At 37.3% G+C, this 25,508-nt stretch overlaps 2 protein-coding genes across 3 annotated transcripts in view; one reads left to right on the top strand and one right to left on the bottom strand.

The window, feature by feature from the left end:
• The window catches only part of gdpd5a (glycerophosphodiester phosphodiesterase domain containing 5a), a 42,664-nt gene extending 25,425 nt beyond the window's left edge, over positions 1–17,239 (bottom strand). The window contains exons 1-2 of one of the 2 annotated variants that reach the window (XR_013815585.1): positions 16,911–17,233; positions 1,026–1,190 (exon numbers count right to left, since the gene is read on the bottom strand). Coding sequence is in view for 1 of the 2 variants with exons in the window: in XM_079804769.1 (XP_079660895.1) it covers positions 1,026–1,142 (117 nt within the window). In the remaining variant the exon portion in view is untranslated. Of the gene's footprint in view, positions 1–1,025; positions 1,191–16,910 lie in introns of both variants that reach the window. The other variant, XM_079804769.1, reaches the window with a different exon arrangement.
• Positions 1–25,508, top strand: part of serpinh1a (serpin peptidase inhibitor, clade H (heat shock protein 47), member 1a) — a 290,988-nt gene that overhangs the window by 259,960 nt on the left and 5,520 nt on the right. The gene's annotated exons all lie outside the window — the stretch shown is intronic.

Genomic DNA, 25,508 nt, shown 5'->3' on the forward strand with positions numbered 1-25,508 from the left:
GTAATTAACAAAACGGCGGAAAAGAGACGAGCACTGATACTAAAGCATATTCTGAAAGCTCGTAAAGCTAGATTTAAAATAAGACAATACATGTTATTATCAGCTATTACGGACATTGACCGTGAGATTGCTGAGACGAACGCGCACCATCGGACAGTAAAGAGCAAGACTAATATTTACAGAACGAACCTCGCAAAAGACTTTTAAAAAAGCTGGTTGAAATAAAATGCTGCGTGAACTCAACCAATCAGCATGTTCAGCGCCAAAAGTCCCACCCCCGAAAGTTCCTGAAAAGTACTACCTTCCTTCATTTAGACCCAGGTTCCTGCGTTCGAAACACACCAAGTACCACCCCAAAGTTCCTAGTTCCTGAGGAAAGTTTTTCATAAATAGTGTGATTTTCTGTAAAATGTGCTTATACAAAATGATGATTGAAGTTTCATTGTTCTTACACAAGCTGGAATAAAGTTTGACATTGCTAAGAACCTTCTATCAGCTGTTTCTTTAAATAAACTATTAAAAGCATGATCAAAAATTGCAGAAACTACAAATCATGTTACAAGGGACCACGAAATTGTTACAATTTTGGTCAATTTGCTAAATTAAAGGGTTAGTTCACCCAAAAATGAAAATTCTGTCATTAATTACTCACCCTCATGTAGTTCGATACCCGTAAGTTCATTTGTGTTCCGAATATGAACGGAGGTCTTACGGTTGTCGAACGACATAAGGGTGAGTAATTAATGACAGAATTTTAATTTTTGGGTGAACTAACCCTTTAATTAAACTTAAGTTATTAACATTACTTTGTCTTGGATCAAATGAAGTTGTCCTTATTTATGCTATGTTCATTTGTAAAGATGGACACATACAGTATCTCCACAGAGTTACATTAGAAGACATGATTGGTCTGTAACGTGTTAAGGGGAATTACTCAACAGGTCAGTGTAATTTTTGCCCCTATATCGGTCTTTATGTGGTTAGAGTACAATGGCTTCTCCCACAATGGATGATGCTGTGGTTACCTTGGAGGTGTCGTCATGGGAGCGTTGGTACCGTTTCCAGCGGCAGCCGTAGATCCCGGTCAGACAGGACAAACACAGTTGTCTCTCATACACCTGTAACGGTTGGTGTTTCACCATAGTCAGGCCACAGCTGATCTGCAGACATCCCACTCACACACTGCAGACCTGCAGAGATGAGACACATCTGTGAGAAACGAATTTATCCGTAACAAGACACTGAGATGGAACCCTTTCTTCAACTAAATTATACTGTTAGTGTTGACATTGCATTGAAAAACCTGTGGAGGATTTTGCCGTTTAGCTTTGAGTCTGGGAAACTTGCCTTAGGAAAACATACCAGAGAAAATCCTACAGCGCCGGAGCATAAACAATACGTCAGTAATAATTGTAGGAATCTGTAGGTCAACAGTAATGCGAGTTAACCTTGTCATTTTATGCCAAGTGAAATGAAAAGTACAAAATTGTTTCATAATGAAACCATCATGGATAATACAGGAAATTACATCAAACAGCAGCTGAAAATAAAGACAACGCCACTGGCAGCACTTAACAAAAGACTAAATTACAAACAATTATGTCTATAAAACACATTTATGGACCATTTGTTTTAATTTATTGTTCCATTGTTATTGGATATTTAAATGTACTTTTAGATTTAAATTACATTTGCTGTCATATAATGCCCAAAGTTAATCTTTAAAAACAATAATAATTTAATAGAACACTATTAAATGGCCACTGTTAAATATACAATTATATTACTGTGTATCATACTGTGCATTATAATGTTGAGATGCCTAAATTTACTTGTAGCATTTAAAAAAGTGTGCATTTTATTTTTTTAATTAATTTATGCAAAATAGGTTAGTAGAATTTCAGCATCGGCCATTTATCGGTTATCAGCCATAAAATAAAAATAATTATCAGCTTATTGGTATCAAGAAAACTGTAAATATTGTACAGAAATGTATATGTATATTTTCACTTTCTAATAATTTTGATCATTCTGATCATTTTGGACATGCAAGTAACTCTAAAGAAGAATATGTGGTTATTCCACCATCCTGGCCAATCAGATAAGATCTAGCTGAATCACAAAAAATCTTAGCAGGTTTGTGTGTAATTTGCATCTGATGGTCAGTGAGTGGACTGTGCGCGCCCGTCTGAGGTTGAGAGCAGGTCCTACAGGACTCCGTGTGACAGCAGCTTTTTGATTATGAGCTGTGAGACACACATACAGATTCCAGATTTTATGGAATCAGATATTCAGATGCGACCTGACGGATTGAAAGGAACTCTCTGTCAGTCTACAGGTCACCGTATTCCCCGAAGCTCAGTTCAGCAGATGCCACCAGACTGTCAATCACAAACCTTTGCAGCTTGAGGAACAAGGTTCATATTTCCGTATTCAGCTGTGAAGCTGAAACAAAAGTTGGTAACGCTTTACAATAAAGTTTCATTTTTTAACATTAGTTGAACAATACGTATTTTAACAAAACCATTTTCAACTAAAAACTTTGTATGCGTTTTGGCCGTTTATTTATATGACAACGGCATTTTGGGAGCCTGAAAATGCGTTATTGTCTAAATTACAAAAATGCCAATTTAGTAAAATGGTGACATCATGCACATGCGTAATGGATACACTGTAAGTACAATCAACTAGGATGTTTAAGTCATTTCAACTTAAATTAAATTGTCATAACGTATTAATTATATAATTTTGTACATTAATTACCCATAACAGATCTATACAGGTGGAGCTGGGGAAGGTGGAGGGTTACTGAAAGTGTGCTGCAACTGCTACAGCAGATGCTAACCAAGTATTTAAAGGTTGTGCAGCGAGCTCATTGGCTACTGACACAGCAGGAACCAATCAGATGTGCCCTATAGAGAATTATGTGATTGCAAACAGGTTGAGTTAAGGACCTGCGCCATCTAGAGTTTCATGGAAGAACTTTGTATATAATGCTCATTGCCAATTCATTTTACAACCCTGTACAATGCGAGTAAATCTTCACTGTGGCCAACTAAACAATACCTATCATTAGCCATTGGCTAATAAATGCTTAGATTTTACTCGCCAGTGTATGTCTAAGAGGCTAAGAATAAGCTAAGCATAGATATATTTTCACTCGCTGAACACTCAGAGAAACAGTTTTGCTCTCTATCTAGTTCAGTTCAGCTCAATGGATGCACAGCGTACCTGTATCTGACGTACCGTAAACTATAGTGTGAAGGCACACAACTCACCGTCGCTTTGAGAGAGTGCTGTGTTTCTCTCTCACACACACGCAAAGAGAGAGAGTCTTACATACCACGCAGAATCGGTGAGCTACATGTAAACAATATTCTTTGTTGTATTTTCCTGTCAAAACAACGGAGTTAATTTGGAATTATTTAGCTTTTAAGGAGAAGCAGAAGATATAAGGTAGTGGGTGGGACTAATGCGCAAACGGCAATCTCATTGGCTGGCACTCATCTATTACCTTCACTGTTTTGATTTCAGCAAATCAGTTTGAGCGTACGCAGACAACGCGATTAATATTCATGAACCCAGCAGCTCATCTGTCTTTAGTGCATTGTATATTGTTATTAATAGTAGAATTAGTGGTAGTAGTATTATTTTATTAATCGATGACTATTATATTTTTTTTACAGAAACACTGAATGACCAAGAATATCTTAAACACCACCATCAGTCCTAAGTTCAGTTAAAATATCAAACATGCAAACATGTGTGTGTATAAAATATATATAAATAAATACACACACATTAATGTATATATTTAAGAAATATTTGCATGTATATACTGTATATATATTTATATTATATATAAATATTTTATATATAAAAAACATTTCTTAAATATATACATGTGTGTGTATTTATATACCCATAATAATTATACACAGTACAAACACATTATGTAAACACAAACTTTTATTTTGGATGCGGTTTATCGTGATTAATCGATTTGACAGAAATACTATAAATAAAACAGTAGGGCTGTAATCAACCAAAGAAAATCTTGGTCGACTGAAGTCCTGAAATTTTCGACTAAAAATCGACTAAAATAACGTTAGGAAAAAAAAAACTTAAATGAATAAGCTGCACACTGTGCGCAGTACTTGGTAGCCTTGTTGTCTCCCTAAATTAATTATAAATAAACATAAAAAACTAGTAGGCTATTTGCTGTAGGCTATATTAAATAGTTTTTGAGCTGATTATTTTGCACTGAAATGAGTCTGACACACGAGTCTGTCGGCTCTGACAGCGTCGCATCGCATGCACCTGCGCAATATCATAGTGCTATATTTTCGGAAGTCATAGTCTATGTGTTGTCAACTAGATATCATCACAAGAACTTTTGAGGAATATGCAACATAATTTAGACAATTGTTTTTGTCATATGTATTATAATAACTGACAGACACTCATTTCAGCCGCTCTGTGCAGCTCAAACATATGAGCTCAGCTTCGCGGCTGAGACACGAATAGACTATTAACTTAAAGCTTTTACTCTTAAACACAAAAGGCACGTCCTCTTTAATAAAAAAGGAATATTTATTAAACAAGCCAGATCAAGAGCAGAAAAAACGCTATCACAATTAAATAAATAATATACAAGAAAACTAGCCTTCTTCAATCTGTCTCTCTCGCCAGCGGGTTGGGCTAATCCAAAATAAGTGAAACAATGGGGGTGTTCTGAAGGCAGACTGTTACCTGTGAAACAGGGGTGCTCTGAAAACACCCCCATTAGCAATTAGTGCTTTCCACCTGATGAAATGAACGCGGCGCGGCAAAACTAATGAAATTAACGTGGCTCGGCAAAACTGATGAAATGAACGCGGCAAAACTGACAGTACAGATCCACTAATAGCGCGGTGTTGTGACGCTTCCCCTCATGTGTATGTTGATGGGCGTTCCTCAAGTTTACCACTTTGGGTGTACGTTTGAGCCAGCGGGGAATGAAACACAAAGGACCAGTGAGAGACTTCTCTTCGCCAGTGGGTTGGGCTAATCCAAAAGAAGTGAAAACAATGGGGGTGTTCTGAAGGCAGACTGTTACCTGTGAAACAGGGGTGCTCTCAAAACACCCCCATTAGCAATTAGTGCTTTCCACCTGACGAAATGAACGCGGCGCGGCAAAACTGATTAAATGAACGCAGCAAAACTGATTAAATGAACGCGGCAAAAAATCGACCAATCAGAATTTTGGTCGAGCCAGAACGTATCGACCAATAATCGACTGGGAGATTACAGCCCTATAAAACAGTATATCAGTCTGGCGAGTAAACAAAAAAATGTACTAGCCAATGGCAATTATATTGCCAAGGTGTGCGTAAAGGGTTATTTTAGCTAATAATTAACTAATGTTAATGAATGGGACATTACTGTAAAGTTATCCACACTTAAAGTTTCTTTAAAGGGTTAGTTCACCCAAAAATGAAAATTCTGTCATTAATAACTTACCCTCATGTCGTTCGACACCCGTCAGACCTCCGTTCATCTTCGGAACAGAAATTAAGATATTTTAGTTGAAATCTGATGGCTCTGAAAGTCCTCCATTGGCTCAATGGCACCGTTCACTCTCAAGACACTTAAAAGGTCATGAAGATCATGAAGATCATGAAGATCATTAGATCATGAAGCTTCGAAGCGTTATGAATCACTGAGTCGATTCAGCGGTTTGAATCGCCAAATTTCAGCAGTTTGGCGGTTTGAAACGCGATCCGAATAATCATTCGGCTCACTGATTCATAACACTTCGAAGCTTCTTGATGCTTTGTTTTGAAATCGTCATCAGTATGTAAGTCGTTATTTAGGGTTTTTGCGCACAAAAACTATTGTCGCCGATTCATAAAGTTACCTTAAAACCACTGTAGTGAGATGGACTTTGTAACGACGTCTTTAGTACCTTTTAAGGGTCTTGAGAGTGAACGGTGCCATTGAGCTAATGGAGGACTTTCAGAGCCATCAGATTTCAACTAAAATATCTTAATTTCTGTTCCGAAGATGAACGGAGGTCTGACGGGTGTCGAACGACATGAGGGTAAGTAATTAAATGACAGAATTTTCATTTTTGGGTGAACTAACCCTTTAACTATTACTATTGACACAAATGTGTCTTGTAGATAATGTTTTTATACACAAAAAAAAAAAGACTTACAGTACACTTTCTTTAGAGACATTACGCCACATAAACCTGCCACATCCACAATGGCAGTCTTGCAAACAGAAACAAAACCTGAGGTTAATTTAATTTCTACTTATTTTAGAAAGATATAAAAGCATAATTGATAGTTTCCTCAAATGCATCATAAATAAAGCCATCACAAACCCATAAGTCAACCACTGACCCAGCATTACCACACCAGATGCTCCAACGAAAAACAACAGATTTAAATGACAGTAATTAAAGAGGGCTATCAAGACACAGTCAGTACAGACTTGATCTTTGTCCACCAGAAGTGCCCACACACACACACAGATTAGCATATCATTAGCATCTTCAATAACCCAACTCACATACACAAACAAGCTACTAAGAGTTTTCATTAGTCATTTCCTTAAAAATCCTGCTTCATATTCCACAATAAATCACATTCCTTTGAGTCATTCAGAACAGGCTCATCACTCAAAGCAAATGCTCTGACATTAACATATGATTCCTCACACGCCATCCCGTAACCGCAGTTCTTAAAGTCACGATGGATCTGTTACAAATCAGTATGAAAATGCTAATGTGATTGTGTATGAGAATCTGAAAGCATCTGTGTTCTTCTTTACCACACTTCCTTCTGCGTGATCAAGACTACTAGTGTAACCCTTCAGTATTGGTGATTAGATTTGATGGACTATCCTTTGTTTTTGGAAGTCAGGGGGTTTTACGTACAGCACTTAGTACAATGTCTACAGCGTCCCAAAGATCTACAATGAGCCAGTTAGATCATTCACATGCATCCTGTCCTGTGTCAAACAAAAGAAGTCATTATCTCTTTCAGACATGTCTTCCTGTTGAAAATGGCCCTGTCTGAGCGAGGTAACACTTTGGTGTGAGCGCCTGACTGGGGCAGAACACACACATTCTCTATTAACTAGGGTCTTCGGGGTCTTTTCTGACCCCAAAGGATGTTTGCTCAAATAAAAAATTTTTCCCTTTGTCCAAATGGCATGAGACTTCAGCCCTATTCGCACGGGATTAGTATTATCTGGGGACCTCGTGTGATTTAGAAATTACTCCCCCACATCTGAATTTTGCGTTGTGCATTGGCACGGGATAAGCAAGCCTGTGATTTTACTCAAATTTACTGACTATCTCCCGGATATGATGTCAAGACTTGTAAATGTTTTTTCGTTATAGATATAGCTGTATGAAATTATAAACAGTCGTATCGATATCATTTTGATTGTTTTATAGGTAATACAAATAATTTATTTTCGTTATAGATATAGCTGTATGAAATTATAAACAGTCGTATCGATATCATTTTGATTGTTTTATAGGTAATACAAATAATTTAGTTCAGTTAGAGAACAGACGCTACAATTAAAAACTTAACTGAGCAATATAATAACAATATACGGCGGAAGATTCAGTTCCTAGTAAAAATGCGGACATAAACTTATCTCAGCCAGAGGTTGAGAATGGTTCAGATGTTGATTGTATGGAGTCTGACACCTGACACAACTGTCCGCTGACGCGTTTGCTGCGGATGCAGGACAGCAGCTAATCAATACACGAAGAGCGAAGGCTTTGGATGTTCAACGCGATGCATTTTCCGTCAATCACAACAACCGTCACATTGTCCTGATTTGAGACTGTAAATAGTAATTGATTGCCGTCACCAATTTGGTGAATACTGAAATTTCCCCAGTGCTATGGGTGCTTTTTAATGGCATATTGTCCTTGACTGAATTTTTTTTCAAAGAATAGGCCTGTGCAAAATATTAAAGAATATTTGATTCAATAATGAATTGTGTGCCTGTTCAATTTAATAAAATTAAAACTTAAATTGTGATAAATAAAAGAATTGAATTTTAAAAATTGAGTGGCCAAATTTTGCTCATATTTATTAATAGTATTTATAAATATTTAGTAATTGCACAGCTCCCCCTAGGGCTGTATGATTAATCGAAAAATAACCGAAACCGACATTCAGAACCTCTAACCAACGTATTTTTCCCATGTCGGTTATTTCGGTTTTCACGTGACTCCGCCCCGTCAGTCACATCAAGTGCAGTTTGCAGGCACACAGACAGATGCAGGAGCAGTTATCTGTGTTTATATACCCAGAATCACTATAGTAACTGCATGTTTTACACAGTTTATACAGGTCAGTTAATTGCTGTTCTTATAGCCTACGCGCTGACACACACACACACACACACACACACACACACACACACACACACACACACACACACACACACACACACAGGCGGCGCGCGCAAGCCCCGAAGCCGCTTTCACTTTCGTGCTCATAAAGTTTGTCAAGTAAATGCGTTTAAAGGCTTGCCAGTTTCAACATTTAAAGCGATTGTGAACTATTCAAAAACAACAATACGGAAAACTTCTCCTTTCAGTGCTCAGCTTTTTTCAGTGACACAGAGCCGAGCCGTGTCGCGTCTCTGAAAACGCGCGCGCCCTGAAGGCAGACCTCTTTCACCTGCGTCCTCACAAAGCTTTGTCATTTGTATGTGGTGTCAGCCCTGCCAGTTTGAACATTAAAGCGAGTTTCGACCATCAGATGTGTATTATGTTGAACTAATGCCTGATATATTTTGACAAACGAACACTCAGACAGAAGCTGTGACTAAAGTAAAGTCACTAAAGTAGCTTAGAAACTCAAACGTTATAGGCATACATTTTAATACCTTTGAAGTAAGTACAAACCACAGCTTCATAATGAATAGAGACAGTAAGAGTAATTCACACACACAATCACCCTCTCATTAATGCATTCAAATAAATGTAATGTAGGCCTACAGTGTTAATTTATCTGTATCTGATGTACAACAAACAGAAATCTGCTCCATAGACAATAACTGCTGAAAGTGAACCGTTTCCTTCAAGTATTTTAAAATCACAATGCACTTTTTCATTAGAAATAAAAAATTCCACCTTTAATAGCAGAAAATATTTACAGTACAAACCTTATCAGTGAACTTACTCAAAAACCTTATGAGGGAAAAAAAAAAAAAAAGAAGCAAAATAATCGTTCATTAATCGTAATCGAGGTCAAATGTTCAATTAATCGAGGTTTTTATTTTTGGTCAAATCGTTACAGCCCTAGCTCGCCCTGTCAATAAACTAATAAACTCTCATCCCATAAATTTTGCATGTGAAAGGGAAACTCCTACAAATGCATATGCAATAAGGTCAACCACAAAAATAACTATGACCACTCCTTTTCAGCGCTAATTTTTCACTACGTCTTTAGTAAATCGCGACAAGCTGTTAGTCAATCTGGCCCCAAGTGTATTTGAATGAACTTCAGTCTTCAAAGCTTTAGATCAGGGTTATTAAAATCTTGCCCTGGAGGGCCAGTGCGCTGCAGAGTTTAGCTCCAACCCTAATCAAACACACCTGAACATGCTAATCAATGTCTTCAGGTTCATTAGAAAATCACAGGTAGGTGAGTTTGATCAGGGTTGGAGCTAAACTCTGCAGCGCACTAGCCCTCCAGGGCAAGATTTGAATAACCCTGCTTTAGATATATTCAGATTGTCTACAGTGTTTATTCCCAGGGGGAAAGTAAATGGGATAAAGTTAATTCCCAACTTCCTTATAGGGTTTTGAAAGGTTGAGGAAGCTTTACACCTGGGAAGTTTAGTGAAAACACACCACGGATACACTAGTGTTCAAAAGTTTGGGGTCAGTATACAAATTTTCTTTTTTTTAAAGATATTTTATTCAGCAAGGGTGCATTAAATTGATCAAAAGTGTCAGGAAAGACATTTACAAAGCATTCTTCTTTCAAAAACCGACCACAAACTTTTGAACTGTAGTGTATGTGATCTTTTTAATTAGTACTACACATACTAAATTATAAATCTAAGCAAACTTACACTCCCCTTCACTCGCTAGTATGTCTCCCTATGACACTGTTCTCAGTACAGTGCAGCTGCATGACTTATGGAAGAGCAAAACTGATCCTTCAACCTCAATATTAAAACAGATTCTTTATAAATCCATTTAAAACCATATCTCTCAATGTTCACAGTAGCAGACACACACTTGAGCTGAAGAGATTTAGTGTATGTCTATGTGTGTGTGTGTGCGTGTGTGTGTGTGTACGCAGCTGTATGGTGTGGGGCTTCATGCTTCAGCCTGTTTCCATGACACTGAGCTGTCCGTGAGCTTTTAAGACTCACAAAAGCCTGAATTCTCCGACATCAGGAGTGTAAAATGAGTCTGCTGCTTTGAGTCCCATTCCCTCCAGCTCTACAGACCCTCTTGCCCTTCTACGCCTGATGGACTTTCCCGACAGGTATGATCGCCAGAAACAGGAAGATACTTTTTGTCTGCTTAATTTCCTGCCTCACTCCAGGCCCTCTCCTCAAGTGACCAAAGAGACTAAATGCAACTAAGTGCTGGGCTTCAGCAGTGAAGTGTTTTTGCCCATTCATTTTCTGTTTTCTAATAGGTTTTATAATCCATGAATCAATCCAACTTTATCAGAGATTAATCGTAAACTACAAACTGAAAACCTGAACTATGAACAGCCCATGAAGCATTGCAAATTATGATAACAAATGACAATGTAAAATTATTGACTTATTGAATCATTGATTGAATATCCTATAAAATATCATATTTTATAAGTGTATAAAATACAACATATTTTAATATACTTTAAAAGTATTCAGTAAAATATTCAAATATGTAAAGTTGTTTGAGAGTGTATGGAGACTTATGATTATGACATTCGCAATGCTTCATGGAAGTGGGAGGACATTGCAAAGCTCTTTTGTCGCAGTTCTCATTTCCATGGTAACAGCGAATTCTTTGATCAGTGGATCCAAGGGGAATCTCTCTTCAAGATTATGAGCAATGTAGTTTCCCCACTGGGAATATCAAACAACTTGAATTTGAAATGAAGAAATGAAGCTATGACTTCTAAAGAGAAATATCCTCATTTAACAATTAGCTCATGGAAAATGAGTTTTTGATGTTATCATTAAAACCATTTCTCTATGGAGAAAATTAATGGGATTTGTAATTCTGAAACCTACACTGTAAACCCTAACGCTCAAAATAATGAATTGGTTTGAGTAGAGCCAACTCATATTAAACACATTAGTTTAAACAAAGTAACTTTTATGAGTATTTAGAATTTTCTTTTGAGTTCTCAAAAATAAATTTTAAGTAATCTGAATTGTTTTATTGTTTTGAGTTTTATGAACTTATTTCTTTTAATTTAGACCAACTTATATTTAACCGAAACTGGGCTGGGATTTCTATTTCCATGATGCTTTGCCATGACACTAAAAAGGGACAGTAAATGCCAAAAAATAAATGTTATATGTTTTTTGTGCACGATTAACGTTAAGTGGGATATTTAGAATTGTTGAATGTTTTGTTATATTAGTTTAGAAGAGTTTCTGTTATGTTGGGTTTTTTTTGTAGTTACCATCATGTGACGAGTGGAGCACGAGCTTAGTTTGAGAACAGATACATGTTAAATGTATTATATTGCTGTCCTCATTCAGCAAGTGCTATGCTATGCTAATGCAGGTGACATTTATTGAATTAGCTAGTTAAAGCTAGTCAAGTTTCCACTACTAAAAATGTGAGATTACATGATATTTTTAAAGTAAATGTATGAATTAGCTTACTCAAATGTTTCAAGTTCAGAGCAATTAAAACTGTATGGTTACAAAGTAAAAATCTGCAAGTTCTACTTAAACTTTAAATTTCTTAACTTAAAAAATTTGAGGTTGAACTGATTGCCTCAAATTTTTTTTTGTTTATGTTTTTGAGTTTTGCCAACTTATTCAGGTTTACAGTGTACACGCGACACCCAAGATTTGAAATCACGTAACAGACCTGCATCTAAAAGTTCATCTACACTAGCATTCAAATATTTGGGGTCAGTAAAAACATTTTTTGAAAAAAATTAATACATTTATTCAGCAAGCATCCATTAAAGGAACTGTATGTAAGAAATGTATTTCAATTAATCATAAAATGGCCCTGATTTGTCACTAGACATTAAGAAATCATGTTAATTTCAAATACTTATATCACTGACAACAGTTGTCAGGCCAAGATATTGTCATTTTAAAAGTGAAGTTGCAGCCCTCAACTGATGTTGATGTTGACATGTTGTGTCATGCCTGAAGCGCCACCCTCCACCTATCTACCAATCACAAAGTCAGTAGTGTTTCTGCATTCGGGTTGCCAGCTCTGCTCTAGTTACCACAGCTGCAGCTACAAACTTTTTGGATAAACAATGTCTAACTTTACGAAACCTAAACGGCCTCGTTATGAATCAGAAAAACGTCGTGACAGTGTCCGAGATAAAACAAGGATTTGTATAAGAGATGCCTTTGAAAGATGGAGACGGCTGAAAACGGAGAATAATTTGAAGACTGATGCCAACGTTGCTAATTTTCTCCTGGACAGGTAAGGTTCATCTATGTTTGGCTAACTTGTACTTAATGTAAATGGACATTTCAAATATTCATGACAGTCGAACAAAGTTATGCATGTTCGTGCAAAGTAACGTTAGGTTAGCGCAGATGGAGGAGGTGGGTCATTGAATTGAAAAGGTAACGTTAAGGAATTGTTTGGTAAATAAAAACGGCGAGTCGTCATTGCTAACATTAGTAATGCATTATCAGAGCCCTTTTCTCGGTCATTATGCTGGGACGCTGAGGAAAACAACATTAGCACGCCTATATATGGCAATGTGAAAACGTATTTGAGACAGTAGCCTAACGTTACCTCAGTAAAAATTATTCCTCATTCGTTCTTCGCATATATAGTGGACAAAACATGCTGCAAGTGGACCTGTATGACCATTGCTAATGTTATTTAGCTTTGCTGTAATTTTACTATAGTATTTTTTCTTGTAGCAGCCTACGTTCCTGCTGGATCCTGCAGCCTAGCTGGCAACCTTGAGTCAGGGGAGGGGGAGAGGGGATACACCGCTCTACAGTAATTTGAAAGTGATTGCAGTACCAGTTTTGGCCACAGTCCTACATACAGCTCCTTTAAATTTACCATTTATAATGTTATGAAAGATTATGAAAGTCAAATAAATGCTGTAGTTTTGAAATTTCCATTCATCTATTCATAATTTATTAATCTTTCTATTCATTCATTAAGCAACAAATCTGTTTTCAACACTGACATTAATAATAAATGTTTCTTGAGCAGCAATTCAGCATATTAGAATGATATGCTGTTTGCCCGCACATAAATACATTTTAAAAATATATTAAAATACTAGAAAACTGTTATTTTACGTTGTAATATTTCACAATATTACTGTTTCTACTGTATTTTTCATCAAATAAACACAGCCTTGGTGAGCTGCATTTAAGAGACTTCTTTCAAAAACAATCAAAAGATCTTACCGACTCGAAACTTTTGAATGGTAAAGTCAGTGTAGAAAAACTGCAACACTTTCTATTCCTCCAACAGCAAATACAGCAGTTTGGATCTGACTGAGACATCCAAGCTTGAAAAATGCTATACTTTCAGACACTTCAGAGAAGCATGCGCACAAACATACTCATTGTTCGTTCCTGATGGGATTTTACAAAAAAACGAAAGGCTACTGTCACAAGCCTGGCTAACCGGGTATGATTTACTTTAAGTTCATATAAAAAAAAGTTTCACATAAAATAATTACAAATATATCGTAATTATTTTAGAGCCAAAAAAAAATGTAAACAATGACTATGCATGTTTATTAGTACAAATCAGGCTTGTTTTGTTAAAAAAAATAAAAGAGGTTGTGCACTTTGGTTGTGATGCAGAGAAGAAATTTAGGGTTTATTTACACACGACAACAGTGTACTAAAAACAGAAGACAACGTTGTCAAAACAAATCCAGTTCACAGATCCGCGAAAAAGACTAAAATGCTGTATTATGCATGTCAGGCCAGTAGTTGGCAATGTCACTTTGTAAACAAATTACACGCCTATAGACTGAAACGCGTAATATGAATGCGCATTGTGTCACTGTTTTCACAAATTAGTTTTTTTTCGTTTACATGGAGACAATAACAGTATCGTTTTCAAGCCACCAAAATGCAGTTGTCGTGTAAATGAACGGCCAAAATGCATAAAAAGTTTCCTGTTTTTAAGTTAAAAACAGTGTCATACAAACGGTTATAAAGTCTTGGAACAACATGATAAAGGTGATGCCAGATTGTGATTCGACAATAATATGACGACAGCACTTGAGATGTAACAATATTGTCCGTTTTCCATTCACAAACAACTCATTCCTCATGAGAACCAATGTTTTTCACCTCTGATTTTCAGTCCAGAATCTCTCATTAACTCCAGCATGACATTAACAAGAAAATGAACACTGTTTCTATTCAAGGACTCATGCATGATTCAGAAGTCTGAAAATAGAGAGACATTAAGCCATTGTACAGCTTCTGATTAGACAGGGAAGAACAGCAGTGACATATTGAAGAATGGGTCAAACGACTTTGGGAAGTTTCTGTGGGAAATCATCCAACAGGTTTGATGGATCCACCGCACAGAGGAAGGGTTTACTTTCCCATGGATGAAACGAGCCCTTTGTATTCCCACTCCTCTGGTGGGCCCTCTGTGGATTTATCTGAGATAATGTGAGCAAAGACAACCTAATTTATCCCTCTTCTTATGCTGCTTTTGTTTTGGCACCTTCTCACCTGCTCTGAGAAACCGCAATCTCATAGTTTGGATGTTAAACACGGTTGGTTGTTGTGGAGAGCTCATAATGACGGTACCTGACGTAGATGCCATAGAACAAGTGAAATATGATACGAAGACCGTATTTGTGACTGAACGTTACTGCTGACACCATAATGAAGGTGGAATCAGGCAATAATTTCTCAGGAGACCTGAAATGGCTTGTTATGAACAAGTCTACAGTCAGAGCTTGGGTCTGGAGAAGATGAAAGACATCAACATCCAACACCCTTCGTCTGGTTGCTCTCTCTTGTTAGTCCTTTCTCTCTTGGACATTTCCTGAGGAGCAGTCTGCACCACTTCCCTAAACATTCAGCCCAAAACTTTTGAAGCTGTAAAGAAATGATCTGCTCTCATTAAAGAATGGCAGTTCATTAACAATTGACAGTCCAAAAGCCGCTGAGAGTATATGAGGGGTATGGAACACCAAAATTAAAGCCCAAAATGAATCTTTCTTTAACTGAAAGAAAGAAAAAAAAAAAAAAGTGCAGAAACAGGTATAGATGGTCAGGAGGCCGGGGCTAGTTGTCAGAGTAACTATATCTCTAATCTATGAAGTGAAAAGTCCAAATACACATGCTTGTTTTCTCTATTAGTGATCTCATTCAAAACCCTCTTAAATTAGAATCATTAGAAAACAGTTTTTCAAATTCTGTTCTCTCAAATAGCAATATTATCGTCATCTTCCTATAACTTTAACAATTGAACACAATAAACCAAACATCAGACAAGTGTCAACTATAGGATCAATGTTGATTTTAATCAAATTTGACCCTGGACCACAAAACCAGTCATAAGTCGCACGGATATATTTGTGGCAATAGCCAACAATACATTGTATGGGTCAAAATGATTGATTTTTCTTTTATGTCAAAAATCATTAGGATATGAATTAAAGATCATGTTGAAGATATTTTTTTTACATTTCCTACCGTAAATGTATAAAAATATTTAGTAGTAATATGCATTGCTAAGGACTTCGTTTGGCCAACTTTAAAGGCGATTTTCTCAATATTTCTATTTTTTTGCACCCTCAGATTCCAGATTTTCAAACGGGCCTAGTTATATCTAGGCCAAATATTGTCCTATAAACCATGGTAACGCTACACTAACCAAATGGAAATTAATCGGCCAAAAAATATGGTTACCTCACTTTTACTATAATAAAACCATGGTTAATTTTCGTAAGGGTTGAGGCAAATGAGACTTAGTTTAGAAATTGGAAATATATTTGTTCTTTAACTTGTTTTATTGTGTGTTTATTTATTTAGAGAGTTTGCTTTGTTCGCATTCATTGCTTTGTATAATGTTAAAAACTTAAAATTTAAATTTATGAGAAAATGTAGGCTACTGCTTAAATTTAGCTGAAAAACTTATAATAGGAATATTCCGTTGTGACAGCCCCATATATGTGTGACAACATAGAAAAAAAAAGAAAACAAAAACCTGTGACAACGTGCCCCGGTCTCTGCTTTACACTAAGTAAACTTTCAGTGAAGAGTAACTTAAAACAGACATCGGAGTGAATTCAGGTTTATTGGGAAAATTTTCCCAGTCATCTCAATGGCAAAAAGTGTCGCAATCAACCTGAATTCACCCTACTTAACAAAAGTAACCATGTTTGTACATTGTAGGCTATGTTTTCTGGGCCTTTGTGCATAAATACGTATGAATACATACATGAATTCAAATCCATGGAGTAACGTTAGCCTATCCAAGTGTTATGGTATTGCCATCATCCAGTACAATCAATCAGTAGCCTACTTTTAAAGGGACTCAGTTCTATAAAGATGAACAGAAGTTTGAAATAAACGAAACGGAACTACGTTTGCGTATTGAATATTGCTGCAATACATAGCCTACTCTACATCATATATCAAACGACTAAACATAAACGTACTACATATGCATGTGATAGTAAACATGCTTAAGGCTACTTATCCAGACTCCTTCTTACCTTCTCGTCGGCTAGGTGATCAGCGCAGGTAGTTGAGTTCTTCTTCTCCAGTATTCTCCTCTTAACCTGTGTTGTCGTTTGTCTGTCTCTTTCTTTAAATGTTAAACAGCCCTTCAACACCCTAAACGCGTCAATGTGTGTGACATTAGTGGAAATAAACTACCTTAAAGTTTCGGACGCGCGCAGCGCTTTAAATCCAATCTGACGGGCACTGGCACCAGCAAGATGGTTCATATGAATATTTCACTACAACGTGTTTTCACGTTGTGTTTGTGGGACTGTGATTCACCGAAGTGACATTCAGTAGTACAGATCGGGCGAGTAAATCCATCCGATCCAAAAAGCCCGTGGGAGGAGCTGCGCGTCTCCTCTTCCTCCTCCTCTTGATCAAGCGTCATCAACGCGCTCCCAGTAATTAACAACCCTCAATATTCTTGATTAGTGCTGAATTAAAGTTAATAAAAGCGATAACTGTTAAACTATCCGTCTAAAATATTAAACAAAGCATCAACAGCTCCAACTTCCCAGCAAAGAAAACACTGGAGGTATTTAACTCACCTCAAGTGACTCTAATATTATGAATTTGTTTACTAAACAATTTTATTCACTTATTGGTGTGTTCGGTTATGAGGGAGTGAAATGAGTTAAAGGGATAGGTCACCCAAAAATTTTAATTAGCCCATGATTTATCCTAGGTGTAGACAATCGGAGTTATATTAAAAAATGTTGTGGCTCTTCCAAGCTTTATAACTGCAGTGAGTGGCTGTTTCTGTTTTGAAGTCCATAAAAGTGCATCTATCCATCATAAAAGTAGTCCACACGGCTCCTGGGGTGGTTAATGAAGGCCTTCTGAAGCGAATCGATGGGTATTTTTAAGCAAAATATCCATATTTAAAACTTAACAAACTGTAATCTCTAACTTCCACTAACTGTTGTATGCGCGTTCACGAGAGTACAACGTTCCTGCGTATGTCGTAGGATGCAGGTGTAGCGTAAGTTACCGTGAAGAACACGGAAGCGCAGCGGATAGAGCAAAACAAAACTTGGTTCTCGCGAGAACTAGCATATTCTCACCGGAGCGTCCGCACGTCATAGCCTACTCTGGAACACCATTCTCTTGAGAAAGCGCGTACGACAGTTAGCGGAAGTTAGAGATTACAGTTTGTACATTTTTAAATGTGGATATTTTTCTTACACAAACGCATCGCTTCGCTTCAGGAGGCCTTTATTAACCCCCATGGGCCGTGTGGATTACTTTTATGATGAAACAACCATTCACTGCCATTATAAAGCTTGGATTAGCCAGGACATTTTTTTTATATAACTCTGATTGTATTTGTCTGAAAGAAGAATGTCATATACACCTAGGATGACTTGAGTATGAGTAAATCATTTCAATTTTTGAGTGAACTACCCCTTTAAGAATGAAAAAGAGAGAGTGAATTCGGACACTGAGTGCTCGGGAAGGGCTGCCGCTTTTGCAGATTTGTGCTTGCTGTTTAATAACTATTTGAAACTTAACTGGCAAATCCAGTAGCAAGATGAAAAGATTCATCTTGAATCCTGTCATGGTATGAACATTTATTAAACAATTGAATAATCAATTAAAAATGAATTTATACATTGTAGCCACATTGGACCAGCGGTTTGGAAAATGGATGGATGGATGATTCAGCTGGGCGCCATCTTCTGGTCAAACGCGGGAATTAATTCGGCGCAACTCTCACAGTGCATTGTGGGTATTCTCTCATTTTTTACTCACCCTCATGTTGTTCCAAACCCGTAAGAACTTGAAATCCGAGATCTCTCTGACCCCTCCATAGACAGCAATTTAAACCAATTTCAAGGTCCAGAAAGGTAGTAAAGACATTGTTGAAATAGTCCATGACTACAGTGGTTCAAGTTTAATTTTATAAAGCGACAAGAATACTTACGAGTTGTAAAAAAAATGACTTTATTCAACAATCTCTTCTCGTTTGTGCCAGTCTCCTACACTGTTAACATAGTGTAAACAGTGCAGCACTTCTGAGTTCTATTGCAGAACGGCGGCTCACCAATTGCTAGCTCCTGCGTCAGCATCACACGCATGCGTTGTGGTGCTCATGTGAACAGCGTCTGCCAATGGTAAACTGGCGTTCTGACGTAGCGCGTCAAAAGCGCTGCACTGTATTTACTACGTCAACAGTGTAGGAGACTGGCACAAACGAGAAGAGACTGTTGAATAAAGTTTTTATTTTGGGGTTTTTTTGCGCACAAAAAGTATTCTCGACGCTTCATAAAATTAAGGTTGAACCGCTGTAGTCATGGACTATTTTAACGATGTCTTTACTACCTTTCTGGGCCTTGAAAGTGGTAATTAAATTAAGCAGACCGATCAGTGTATGACATCAAAGTACCACGAGAGTGATTCAAGAGCAGACGGCTCTATAAGCTTTCGAATTGCTCTTTCCATGGGCATCGGAATTAAAATAAATGTGGGTGGGTCCTCTCTCAGAAAATTTTTACTGGAGTAGATGCCATTTACATTAAGTACAAAATTATGGAAATCACCATATCATTGAGAGTGCCAATAGTGTCGGGGTAAGAGGCATGACATCAAGTTTTGACGCAAATCGACCCGAGGTTCGAATCCGCCTTTTGCCGAACTCACTCTACTCCCTTTTCCCATCACATATCAGATCGGAAAGGCATTTTACTTTCAATAAAAATTAAGAAAATAAGTGGAAGTAAAGCATCTAAGGCCCTGTCCACACGAACATGGGTATTTTCAAAACCAAAGCTTTTTCTACGCGGTTTGGCTGTTCGTCCACACGCAAACACAGTATCTGGTTACTGAAACCGGACTTTTTTGAAAACTCCGGCCAGGGTGAAGATTATTAGAAACTCCGGTTACAGCGTTGTCGTGTAGATGGTGAAACCGGAGATTTCGGCTTGTTAAGTCGAAGTGTGCGCCGTTCTCTCCTTTGTTTGACGTCAGATTGTGCGCCATTATCGCTTTTGTTTACATGAGTAGAGTCTATGTAATGGTGCACATAGCTTTTAATAACTCTGCTAACAGCGCTTATCACATGTATACAGATACATGTGCAGTTATCTCATTGTATTGCAGAACAGAGGCCCCAGAATCCAATAATACAACATACTAAGGCAAGTGTGTGAAGCTTCAGTCCACTTGGGCCCTGCCCCTGTGTACAGTTACCTGTCACTGAGTCCAAAGTAAACTTGTAGAAGGGTTTCACTGAGCCCATGGCATCCCTCAGTGCATCGGTGCCGTGGATGGGACCCATGTGGAAATCAGGCAGCCAATCATAGCGCGGTTTTGCGTTTTCATGTGGACAGATTTTTTTTAAACCGTGCTTGTGTGGACGCGATCGTTTTTTAAAACGGAGGAGGAAAAACTCTGGTTATGAAAATACCCATGTACGTGTGGACTAGGCCTAACATGTGTTTAATAATAAGTGTTTATAGTTGGTAGGTAAACAGACATGTGCTGAATTAGAAACGATAAAAGTGAGTGGGTCCAATATCATTGATCATAAAAAGTGGGTGGGTCTTGTCCCACCCACATACAATGGTTCCGACGCCCATGGCTCTTTCCGTACTTTGATGTCATACATTGACTTGACACCGCTTCAAGTCAAACACACCTAATATGTGGCCCTAGCATTCTGCAGGTTACATTATCATCCCAGTAGGTGGCGACATGTGAGTGTCTTTTGAACAAGTCCATTCATTCAGTCATCTAAATTGTTAAAAAAAGTCACTCAGAACAATTCAAAATACATATTTCTATAAATCAACTAAGATGCGTCAAAAAGGAGTTTAACCATCATACACTTGGCAACAAAGTATATTTTTAATTTTGTTCACGAACGAGATGTCCCACTTAATTCAGTTATTATAAGTGGAGGGTTACTTGAGTCATGAGTCTTTGATATTAATGATTTGTCTCTATTTTGACTAAATATTCAATATTACTAATATACTAACAGGGCTAGCTGAGCTAAGGGTAGTAGCGTTTCTAGGGGCCCCGCGATTTAATCCCCCCACAATTTCAACTGAGGGGGAAGAACATGATTTCAAGGAGGCCCACAGCAACAACCTGCATGGGGCCCCGGACAGCCCAGCTACGGCCCTGTATACTAATAATAATTGACCATGAAACCCAAATAGCAACTCCTAAAAACCATTTAATGGTTGCTGTGTCTCTGTTCGTCAGCTCTGTCAGTCTACATGTACAAAGAAAGAGTTTTGTGAAGCGGTGCTTGGAGAGCCCACCTCTGTCAGGCACAGCGGCTACTTATCCAGACTGCAGGCAGAGAGCCAGAGCAGAGCATCCACTGCTTCTATTCCAGGATGACAGTGAGAGATTAACCTCTGGCCTGAGCCAAGCTTGCATCACATCCTAATCTTTAACAACCAACTGGTGGACTGAAGCCGTCCTTCAGCAAGCGTGACTTTGAGTTAGACACACTAGCCGGGCACAGCTGTACGGGTCACATGTGTATTCGTTGTGGTATTTTCTGATGTGCTGAGATGTCAGGATGATAGTTCTGCTCACATCAGCTCCAGTCTGCTATGGAAGTCTAGTTTTAAAAGTACAAGAACATTCATTCAACAACATTCAACACTGTCTAAGTTTTATATATTAAACTATAATACATTTATTATATAAGATATATAAACTTATAAGAATAGAATAATTTTAGATGTTATAATATTTCTATTATTGGAACGATGATACCATGTTACATTTATTTATCAAATATAAATAAGTATTTGTTAAATACAAACATTTCATTGAGAAATATCGGTGTAGGGAACCATAAAAAATGAAATAGGAAATCAGTTCCAAAACTTCCACAGTAGAGTTTGCTCAGGTTTGATTAGACGTGTTAAACTAGCAGCACCTAGCGGTCACATTCGTATTTGCAGGAACCTGCGGCCAAACACATGGAAAACAAAAGTGAGCTGACTTCATACTTGTCCATAAGTCGTCATTCATCTATTTTTGATGCTCTCAGATTTTTTTCTCTCCCAAGATTGTGGCATGTGCACAAAGTAGGCCTACTTCTTTTAGAAAATAAAGATAACTGTGATATAAAGTTGTTTCTTTTAGTTTAAACTGCTTTGTCCTATAGTGATTAAAGAGATAGTTCACCCAAAAATGAAAATTAGCCAATGATTTACTCCCTCAAGTCATCCTAGGTCTATATGACATTCTTCTTTCAGATGAATACAATCAGAGTTAGGCTATATAAAAAAAATGTCCTGGCTAATCCAAGCTTTATAATGGAAGTGAATGGATGGTTCTGTTTTGTAGTCCATAAAAGGGCATTAATAAAGGCCTTCTGAAGCAAAGTGATGCGTTTGTTTAAGAAAAATATACATATTTAACACGTTATAAACTGTAATCTCTAACTGTCCACTAACTGTCGTATGCGTGTTCACAAGAGACTAGCGCTCCGGTGAGAATATGCCAGTTCTCGCTAGAACCAAGTTTTATTTTGCTCTATCCTCGGCGCTTCCGCATTCGTCAACGGAACTTACGTTACGCCTGCGTCCTACATCATACACTGGAACGTCAGTCTCTCGTGAACGCACGTATGACAGTTAGCGAAAGTTAGAGATTACAGTTTGTAAAGTTTTAAATATGGATATTTTTATAACACAAATGCATAGCTTCGGTTCAGAAGGCCTTTATTAATCACCAGAGCCATGTAGATTACTTTTAAGATGGATAGATGCACTTTTTTGGACTTCAAAACAGAAAAAGTCATTCACTGCCATTATAAAGCTTGGAAGAGCCAGGACATTTTTTTATATAACTCCGATTGTATTCGTCTGAAAGAAGAAAGTCATATACACCTAGAATGTCTTGAGGGTGAGTAAATCATGGGCTAATTTTCATTTTTGGGTGAACTATCACTTTAACATAGTCATGACACAGTATCGGCTTCCAATGACTGCTCACAATCATTTAAAATAGTTGGAGTGTATAGATCAGTGACACCGTCAAGGTAGAACTTAAAGGACACTGTTTAAGTTTACAGTTAAGACACAGACCAGACTCCACCATGACATAGCAATCATATCTGCTCTGGATCTGCTCGGCCTCCAGAGCACAAAGAACAGACAAAATCTTTAACATGTTGAAAGCGAAATTCCTTCTGTGTGACGGAAAAGATCACAATAGCTGGGCAGGTTTCCACCGATCTGAACCTCTGATACATTAGTCATAGACTGCAGATCATTCATTCATAACCTGAAATATCCCACCCAACAGACATATTAAAGTTACAATGAACAGAAACACAACCACAACAGTTAAAATGTAGTCAAAATGAAGGCTGGTTTTGACTGAAGAATGCGATTTTGGCAGGCATGTCCCTGGTAATGGGCTATTTATGGATATGTGGATGTAAACAAGACTACAGGAAGAGCATCCTGTCATTTCCCCGGTGCTCATTGTCTATATACATATGAATTCTACATTATTTTTATAGATATACACAAGTTTGGGGTCAGTAAGATTTTTTTTTTTTTAAAAGACATCATTAAATCCAAAGATTTATTAAATTAAAAAGCGACAGCAAGGACATTTATAATATTTCTGAGGTTTTTATTTCAAATTAGAAAGTAAAGTTTGTTGGGACAAACCCTTGTCTGAAAGTTTTATAAGCCTCCTACCATGATGTTTTTAGCATGTGTTTAGCATTATATTACATTTTGCTAACATGTTTTTAGCATGTTTTAATACACTGCTAGTATGAATTAACATTTTGCTAGCATGCTTTAACACACTTCTAACATGAACTGGCATGTTGCTAGCATATTTTAGCACATTGGTAGCATGAATTAACATGTTTTAGCACTGTCATGTTGCTAGCATGATTTTGCATTTTTAACACATTGCTACCATGAATTAGAATGTTGCTAGCATGTTTAACATGTTGCTAACATGAATTTTACATGTTTCAGCCATAGACTGTAAAAAAAATACAGACGTAGAGTCTGTGACAGTATTTACATGCTTGACAAAATCATTCACGCTTTTACGCCTGCCGTTTTGAGCGTCGGTGTGCACACTCACATTGGCGCCCTTTCTTTAGTCACAAGGCGTTAAACATCGGCAATAAACGTGCACGAAAATCGTCCCCGTGTGAACAGGCCTTAACAGTGAATAGATTACATTTTCTGGCCTGCTTTCTGCTTGTTTTAGATAGATGGTGGCTAAGGTCAAAATACCCTAAGTTTGAGCAATAAGTTATAGATTCTTTAGCAACACTAATATACTAAATAGTTATTTCCAAATGGGAACAGAAGCAACAAATAAATGGGCATAAATGTAGTTGTTTCAGGATCTATAGTAATGAAATGACTCTCTCGCTTTCCCTTTTGTTCACAGCAGTTAATCAGTGACTGTCAGTCTGGGTTAAACCTCAAGCTATGCGGATCTAACAATACAACGAGACATGTTAAGCAGCAAATCAGAAAAAAAACCTTGACAACTGAAGCGAGCAGCATTCTTTCAACATTCCATTGCCTGAGGAATACCACCGCCATCAGCTGTGTTTTCACTGATCTTTACAAAGTGGCCTGGAGGTGTATAGTTTGAAAGCTGAGCTGTAAATGTTTTTTATCTTTGAACAGTGTCATGTTAGATGTTAATGAGGCGCAGTCCACATGCAGCGAATTAGATCTGTTTCATGATGACACATATTATAAAATCACAACTTAACAATGTCATAAACTCATAAAATCTGAGATTTTAATAGAAGAACACATTTCATCAATGTATTACAAAACCAACTGATCTGAGATTTGCTATTCACATTAAAGGTACACTATGTAATTTTAATTGTTCAAAATTAACAAAATTCAAATAACGAGTCAATAAATCATAAATCCTTCCAAAATGGGGGTTTGTCTTACCCTCATTCACTATTAAACGCGTTTATATTTGGAGCTGATGGAATGGTTTTCGCAGGAAATTGCAAACATACGTCACTCGCCTGTACTCATCTCATCATATCCGTAAATAGAGAAAGGTTGCTCCAGCTATTTTGACACTGTGTACATTTAGCAAACATGGTTTTTTTTAGCATGTTTTAATACATTGCAAGCATGAATTAGCATGTTGCAAGCATGTCTTACCAAAAAGACTAGCATGTTGCTAGCATGTTTTAACATTGCTAGTCAAGTAACCTTCATTTATAGCTCTTTTTACAATACAGATTGTTTCAAAGCAGTTTTACAGTGATAACAGGAAATGAATGGAAGAGAGATTGTTTTGGTTGTAGGCTACAGCAGCAGACAAAAAGTTATTGTCCAGCCAGAGTTTTTGATTGATTCATTACCGGTGTCTTTTTTTCCCGGAGATTGCGAGAACTGAGGGATTTGAAATGCTGTAAAAGCGACACAGAGATGGTGTTTTATTACAAACAAAACAATGTTCTTCCACAAAATGCATTCATTGTTTTTTAACAGTTAGAGAGCCAAAAGTTGTAAACTGTTGTCCAAAAAAAATTGAAGTTTAGATATTTTTGCTGCAAAACATTTTTGCAGTGCAGAGACAAGGACACTTATACAAAACAG

Source organism: Gobio gobio (genome assembly GCF_949357685.1).
Source record: "Gobio gobio genome assembly, chromosome: 22".
Lineage (NCBI taxonomy): Eukaryota > Metazoa > Chordata > Actinopteri > Cypriniformes > Gobionidae > Gobio > Gobio gobio.